This window comes from Etheostoma spectabile, chromosome 8 (genome assembly GCF_008692095.1).
Source record: "Etheostoma spectabile isolate EspeVRDwgs_2016 chromosome 8, UIUC_Espe_1.0, whole genome shotgun sequence".
NCBI classification, from domain to species: domain Eukaryota; kingdom Metazoa; phylum Chordata; class Actinopteri; order Perciformes; family Percidae; genus Etheostoma; species Etheostoma spectabile.
In genome coordinates this window covers 23,664,558-23,672,777 of record NC_045740.1, presented here as the reverse complement: position 1 = coordinate 23,672,777, position 8,220 = coordinate 23,664,558, and the positions used below count along the sequence as shown (strand labels likewise).

At 41.3% G+C, this 8,220-nt stretch overlaps 1 protein-coding gene across 1 annotated transcript in view; it reads left to right on the top strand.

Annotated features, from left to right (window-relative positions):
- syt19 (synaptotagmin XIX) overlaps positions 1–7,317 on the top strand; it is a 58,491-nt gene extending 51,174 nt beyond the window's left edge. Inside the window, exons 2-9 of the mRNA XM_032524158.1 lie at positions 648–882; positions 992–1,065; positions 2,818–2,940; positions 4,403–4,588; positions 4,810–4,959; positions 5,119–5,238; positions 6,065–6,176; positions 6,287–7,317. Of these exons, the coding sequence (XP_032380049.1) occupies positions 681–882; positions 992–1,065; positions 2,818–2,940; positions 4,403–4,588; positions 4,810–4,959; positions 5,119–5,238; positions 6,065–6,176; positions 6,287–6,594 (1,275 nt within the window). The 5' untranslated portion in view covers positions 648–680 and the 3' untranslated portion in view covers positions 6,595–7,317. The remainder of the gene's footprint in view (positions 1–647; positions 883–991; positions 1,066–2,817; positions 2,941–4,402; positions 4,589–4,809; positions 4,960–5,118; positions 5,239–6,064; positions 6,177–6,286) is intronic.
- Positions 7,318–8,220: the final 903 nt, after the last annotated feature.

The following is an 8,220-nucleotide window of genomic DNA, read 5'->3' as shown; positions in this document are numbered from 1 at the left end:
GAGGACTGTTTCAGATGCCAGGACCCCGTAGAGGTCCAGGCCGCTGGATGTTTCAGTATGCCAGGACCCCGTAGAGGTCCGGTGCGAATGTTCAGATCCAGGACACGTAGAGGGTCCCGACCGCTGATGTTTAGCTTAGCCTGCTGGTTGCTGTAAAGTGTTATATAATTACATTACATTGATAGATTAATTGGAAATGTCTTGCTATCGACCGCACGTGTGTGCCGCGCATGTGCGTAACGTTTTGATTATTAGCCTAAACAATAAATTAGGTAATCTGGCTTTCATAACTCAGTGCCTACCCTCTTACTGACATCACCGCACGTCACTGGTTTTTACAGTGTGGTATTAGTACTTTTACTTAAGTAAAGTGTCTAAATTCCACCACTGCTGTTGGGATATTGGTGCTGCCAGAAGCCAGGCAGCCTCAGACAACGCTAACAGCAAGGGGGATAAAATGGATCTCTGAATTAGATTTGAAGTTTTCATTTGTAGAACTTGCCTTACTATTGGATGGGAGGCAGTTCCAAAGCTAGGAGCTTGGTTTTGCAGTGTGAGTGAGGGAAGATGAGGAGCTGTTATGTGGCTTCAAAGTTCTATAATCTACAGTATTGTCCAAATACATGGTTTGACTTCCTGTGTTGCAGAGGTACGTTAAGGCCACATGGAGTTTGAGAGTAATGGTTCCACTGATGGACTATCCAGCCCCTGTGGGGCTGCTCTCTGCTGCTGGAGAACTGAGTATGCCGTTCTCCAACACGGTGAAGTACTGCATCCTGGGAATCTCGGTCACTCTTCTTCTGCTGGCGCTGGGGATCTTGGCATGGCAGGCCTTCAGATGTTGCACACAGACACACACCACATACGCCCGGCAAGATACTGGTGAGTAGATTAGATTACAATACCAAACTGTACAGCAAATTTTGCTGATGCTGGGTGTCAGCAGGGAAAGTAAATACCCTAATGCATACTTGTCTGGTTTGTACTGCAGTGAACAGTGAGCTGCTGTACTCAGAAGAAAAGTCACAAACAGCAGGAAACTTCTCAAGAGCTCCAAGTACTAGGGTAAGAGGAAATGGTTTTGAGAGGTTATGGAAAAAACAATTTAATTTACACTTATTTTCTTATGATCTATGGCCACACTATTCTATCAGGCGGCCCAGAGTTCAAAAGGGGCACCCATGCTGTACAATTTTTAACAATGACCAGATTTTTTTTCTTAACAAATCTATAGATGCCTGAGGTTCCAGGGCTCTGTGTGGCTAAAGTCGCCTACACGTGATAGGTGGCAAAAACGCTCTGCGCCAGCCATTCTATTGATTTCCTATGGAGAGGGTCTCCATAGGAAATCAATAGAATGGCTGACGGTGGTGCCTAACAATGCGTTGCGCTATCCCTGGCGTTGCGCGCCGCTTGTATTTGCTGCTCTGGGCTCAAAGTTCAAATGATTTCAACTTTGACCTAGTTGCAACCAATGAGATGACAGCCTGTTGTTCCCTACAAACGGGGAAATAGCTTCCTTGCCACCCTTGATAACATACCTGCGCTGCCTTTTGCTCTCTGCCCTACCTAGCAGTGCGCAAATCGCTTATCATGTGTAACCGGCTTAAAAAGACACGCCACCATTTGTTTAAATAGAGTTTATCATGATCTCCCCTAGTTGTAGATAGGTGGGCCAACGCATCTTATGTCTCAATGCGTGCATCGTTTTAGTCCGGTGCAACACCGGCAGCTCCGCCGCTAGTTAGCTTAGTGTAGTGAAAGGAATCTTTTGTTGCCGGTTAGCATGTTAAGAGTCAAAGTGTGCCACCAACAAAACAACAACATAATTCTTGTAGCTTGCACATTCACAACGGGTACAGATAGCAATGCAGATTAAGACTTGACAATTTCCTAGGCAGATGTAGATTTGGGACTATATTGGGTGGAAGCACAGCTGAAGCACTGCTATATGGGCGCCAAGATATCATGCAGCAGCTCTGTGTGAGTACAGGTCTAATATGGGTCAATCTATCCCATAAAATAACCATGCATCGTGGATCTTGACTGTCAAAGAAGTCATCCTCTTTGTCTCTCACAAAATCCAGCTCAGCGTCATTCACTGCCTACTACAGGAAAATAGCCAGGTATTTGTAAATGGACTGTTCTTATATAGCGCTTTTTTTTCTCAACAACTACTCAAATACCCTTTCATAAGGTGCCACCATCATCAGATAAACACTCACAAACATTTACACACCAATGGTGCAGCATCAGGTTCAGTGTCTTGGGTGTGGTATCTGTGTTGATCTACGAGATGTGAGCTGTGTTTGATAACCTTCCTATCACCTGACTCGTGTTAGTAATGTCCTGCTGAATGTAAAAAAATTACTTGTAGTTTTTACTGTTAGGACAGGGTAAATGTTGGATTTAGCGGCAAAAAAGAGTGAAAACTGGACTGCACTGCTATCAGGCTGACGTTTAGGGCTACTTCCTGGGTAGAGAAAATACTAGGAGAACTTTTCAACATAACACACTTTAATCTACAGCCTTATAAAACACCATGCACAACTTTTTGATGCAGTGTAAATACCATTTTGACATAAGTTAAATGGTATGTTTATTTGTAAAAGATTACATTTATATTGTTATCTAATCTTGTTATTTTGCTCAGACACTGTAGTGTGTGGAGATGCTCCAAACATTAAATAAACATTGTCTATTTACATAAAGATTCAGATTATATACTTTGGACGTGTCCCAAGCCAAATAAAAGCTGGAGGTGCTCTAGTTGTAATCAAAAACACTTCTAATAGAAATGGTGTTCATGCTCTTCAGGTGGAGGAAGTCAGCACAGAGGTGTGCAGGCGGAGTCGCTGTCTGTCTCAAGCCTCGTTTCCCTCTTCAGGATCCAGCCAGGCAGACGGGAATATGGGAGAGCAGTCCAACATGAAAAATGTGGTACATTACTGTTTAATCCTGCTGTCATGTGACAATCTGCCAACAATTGTCTTTCTGTTCCCAAAATGTAATTAGTAATGCGTTATATTACTGCGTTACAGCAAAAAAGGATTACATTCTCCGAACACTGCTATTGACAAAATATTAACTTTCAATACGACCGCTGTGTAAATTACGTTTAATTAAAAAGTGTTTCAACTGTCCCGGCTCTCCCCTAACATGCTGACATTTACAAATTAGCACCAAACATGAAGTAAACCTGAGGCTTACTGGAAATGTCATTAGCTTTGAATAAGTATTAAGTGATAAACTTAAAGTGTTAGACAAATTAAAATTTTGGATAGATGACCACTGCAATCTTTCAAATTGTTGTCAACATATTTCACTAAAATCCAAAAATGTCAACGTCACTAGAGAAAGAGTCAGAGAATAGATATGGCCCTTTTTCCATAATAAATGTATTTTCATGCCCATTTTGAAGTTTCGCACATTAAAAACTGTAATGAAACAGAAAAATGCTCGCTTGAGGTGGTTTTGGAAAGTATTATTTCAGAAAATTATGTCTACCAGAGTTTTAATGTTAGCTAGGTGTTAGCAAGCTAAGGTACTTGCAAACATAATCCTGCAAAGCTTTTTGATTTGTCCACAGTACTCCCAGACTTCCAGCTTATGCCTCACATCTTATTGCCTGTATCCACTTTTGTCCTAAAGGCTAAGTTTGTTGGGTTTGGCAGCTTATTGAAACTTATTTAAAGGGTTTTCCTGGTTTGTTAGCAGAAGGAAATAAAAAGGAGGCACCTTAACGCAAAACAAAGTTGATGAAGAGTGATGGACCCTCCTTCGGGCTCAGAGAGAGAGAGAGAGGTGGTGGTAATCAAATGAGCTAGATAGTGGATTATAAATGGAAGCATTATGAGACCAAAGCCGGGAAGAAACCCCTTTTCCTGATTGGTTAGGGGCACAAATAAGCACACCCACACCTCGGTGGGAAGGCGCTGCATTGCCGGATTTTATGTGAATGCAGAGCTTTATTCTGTTGCTGACCTGCTGCATGTGTGTGTCAGTTAAGACACACTGACCAACAGCACACAGTAGAGGTCTTCTCTGGGTGCCGTCGGTGTCGGACGTCAGTGGGTGCTAACAAAGTGGCGGTATTGGGAATGAGTACAGGCTGAACACCCTGCCACTGTTATTGGCTCGGGGTTACACACCTACGTGGATCCCAAAGGATCTTTCTTGGCGCCCATAAATGTCCCACACACAGATACAGCCACTGTCAAACACTTCTACTGGGTCATAAATGATGATTGAGAGGGATACATTTTGTATGATTCTATACATTTAATTTTTTAGGAAAATCCCACATATTATACCTTTTTAAAGAAAACAGATTGCATTTCATAGTTTCGCGCAATATCAGCAGCGGTCTTGGTGTCTTTTCTAACACACCCTCTTTTACCAGGTCAATGGGTCTCTACGGTTTTCCATCTACTATGACCAGCTGCAGTCCCAGCTGGTGGTAACCATCCTGCAGGTGGAGGGGCTTCTGAAGCACAGCCAGATGCGTAGCCTCCAGCCATTTGTTAACCTAAGACTCATGTGGGCAGGTTCAGAGGGAGGGGAATTGGATGACTGCACGGATGAGGAGGTAATTTTGTCTTCATAAGTTAACAGTTACCACATACAAAACCATTGTACACAAACTACAGCATCTTCTTACAAGCAAAATATTCATATTTTTTCTCCTTTTATGCTTTGTAGGCCCACTTTGTAAATATACTGTATGTCTTCAGGTTATTACTTAAAGCCTTGAAACTGTACCTCTGTACTGTATAAAGGTGTGATGAATTACTGCTGTGTCCCTCTTAGGGCAAAGGGACTGCATCTACCCTGTGGACAGTGCTGCAGGAGTGGCGGACTCGCATTGTAAAGGGCAGCTGTAACCCTTTATATGGAGACAAGTTCAGCTGTATTCTGCAAGAGGATAAGGAGCTTCATCACATCAACCTCAGGATGGAGGTCCTGCAGTACACAGACCCATCTCTCACTCTCAGTATCTCTCAAGTCATAGGACATTATTTTGTCAGTTGAAGCAATAAGACCTAAGCAGAGAGAAAGGAATGTTGTGTGATTCTGTAAGTAAACTGTCTGTCTGGCATCTGTTTGTGTGCATTTAAGGTGAAGGACTTTGATAAATTCTCCAGACACACAGAGTTAGGAGAGGTGAGGGTACCTCTTGGGCAGCTCAACATCTCCTACCCTGTGGAGCTACAAGAAGATCTGAAGATACCCCAGAAGGTACAGTAATACATCATTTATTCAAACAGGAATGTTTTTCCTTATTTTACAGTTGAGGTGAATTAAAGAATGCCATTCTTACACGTCCCCTTTTTTGGTAATGTAGACTAGAGTATGTTAACATGATTATAAAACTGGAAGACAAACTAAATAATAAACTTATTATCACCATAACTACAAAACTCTGAAAGAACAGAACAGGATTTAATATTGAATGGTTGAAGTGAAAACAATTACACATGTGAGACTGTATAATCCTTGGCTTATTGTAAATAGCCCTAGTTTTTTACTTTTACATCCATATATTTTGTAAACTATAGACCAGAGATCTTCAACAGGGGATCTGGGACCCCTAGGGGGTCCTCAGAGTTACTGCAGGGGCCAAATTATTGTCGTTTATAAGTTTCCAAGAAACCTAAAATGTGTTAACATTAATCCAACATATGTTTTGTAAATATATTAGTCTCTATGTAAAAAAAATTGATCATAAGCATACTGGCTTATAGGTAAGGTAGTTACTAATATATCCATCCACAGATATTAACATTAAAACATGATTTAGAAAATCATGTCAACAGTTATTATTTTAATAGCTTAGTATTCTATGCCAAAAGGTATTTATAAATGTTTAGGCCATCCTACATGTTATTGTAGGCCCAGTTTAATATGCAACTTAATTTAATACAATGTAATACATTTTTTTGCGATGTAGTAGGTAGTCCCTGCTCCGTCTCTTTCAGTTAAGGGGGTCCCTGGTTTGAAAAACGTTGAAGACCCCTGCTATAGACACATTATGTGCTGAAGTGTCTTCCCATTTTCTGGACAGGATCTTGTTGGAGAGGTGCTTCTGTCTTTGAAGATTCTTCCCACTTCTCAGAGGCTTGAGGTTGGACTGCTAAAGGTCAAAACAGGCCCCACTGAAATATGCTCAGATGAAGGTAGAACAAAAAAAAATTTAAAAAAAATAAAGCCATAAACATGCACCTGTCCTATATGTATAGTATAACATGCAGTTTCTAATTTGCCTTATCTGTGTTGTACCTGTTAGCCCTGTATGCCAGGATCAGTGTGCAGTGCAACCAGAGCAAGTTGAGGTACCAAAAAACGTCTGCAGTGGCACGCTGCCTGGTGACTGTCTTCAATGAGGTCCTCATGTTCTCCCTGCCAGAATTTCCCCTGGAGCAGTGTAAAATATTGGTTTATGTGTATGAGACTCACACGACTAAGAAATCAACCAAAAATTTGATTGGACAATTGACTGTGGTGAAGGAGAAGAGTTCAGAAGACAAACACTGGAACTTAATGATGCGCTCAATCCGCCAGCCAATAGCGAAGTGGCATGGCTTACTGATCTAACTAACATCTTATGAATGCTCCCCTGCTCTTCCTGGATGCCAAGCTGTGGTTCCTCTGTATCAGGCTGTAGAAGCATTCGCAACTGCTTAGCTGAAGACCCAAACATGGACTTCTCTCTCCCCTGACACCTCATTGGTAAAAAATACCTTTCTGTTTCAATTAGGACAGCGAAGTGACTGCCCAACTGAAACCTTAGGTTACTCAGTCTACTTGTTCACTGACATCTCTTTTATCTCGTTTTAGCTTAAATCTCATCACATTGACAAAGCTCTAAAGAACTGGCATTTGCACTCATGATTTCTGATAAAAATTTATTTAGTTTTGCACCTACTACATGCAACTTTGTTTTTTGTTTTGCTTTAAGAGCTGTTCTTTTGCTTTAAAAACCTATTTTTTTGAAAACTATTCTGCATTATTAAAGGTTTATGTTCAACTCTTAATGTTCAGTAAATTGAGCAATGTAGTGTAAGTAAAAGTGTTCAATAATTACTTTTATTTAAGGTCAAAAATGATATATTATCTTGGAAAATGAAAAACATTTCAACAGAAAATCTTACCAAGAACAAGTAGGCTCACTGTGTTAAAAGCAAAACACAATGCATTTAGTGGGATTTTAATTTTTTGAAGTAGCAACTTCCTCTTTTTCAGGAACACCTTGCTCACACAGTTAGATTAACATCTCATTTTATGTGTTTATTTAGGTTTGGTCTGAAAGGCGTGTTTTGGTTTGAAAGGTGTTTTTGCATTTACTCTCTCGCTGGGTGCACCCAGAGCCCGGTGTTGGGCAAGTTATTTTAAAAAAGTAATTAGTTACTTTTTCAAAAAAAAATTAACTAAATTAGATACTTCAATTTTATTTATATAATTTTATATATCAATTCATAACAAGAGTTATCTCGAGACACTTTACAGATAGAGTAGGTCTAGACCACACTCCAGAATTTACAAGGACCCAACAGTTCTAGTAGTTTCCTCCAGAGCAAGCAACAGTGCGACAGTGGCGTGGAAAAACTTCCTTTTAGGCAGAAACCTCGGACAGACCCAGGCTCTTGGTAGGCGGTGTCTGACGGGCCGGTTGGGGTTAGAATGAAGAGTGGCAATAACAGTCCCGAATAAATAGTAGTTTGTAGTAGTTCTTTGTAGTAGGCACAGCAGAGCGTAGCAGGATGAACATGGCATCGCAGAACGTGTAGCGGGACCATGGCGACAGCTGCAACCATGATTTTGGAAACCTCCCTGATCCGAGGGAACATGCTGGGGGAAAAAGAACATAAGGACTCCGGGGAATGACTCCCTAGAGCTAGGTTAGTAACAAGCATTCCTCGGACATGGATGCACATAAATGGAAAGATATAGGAGAGAGGAACTCGGTGCGTCAAAGGAAGTCCCAGCTGTCTAAAACTATTACAGCATAACCAGGAGAGACAGGGTAAAGAGAGGAGCCTGGTCAGGCTATAACTCCCCCCAAACTCTTCCCTGGTTATGGTAGGGGAAGAGACAATTAGGGTTAAGGTCAGGAGGGTCAGAGTGGGGGATAGGATACAAACCCTGGTTAGGTTAAGGGGAGAGACAATTAGGGTTAGGGTCAAGAAGGTCAGAGTGGGGGATGGGATACAAACCCTGGTT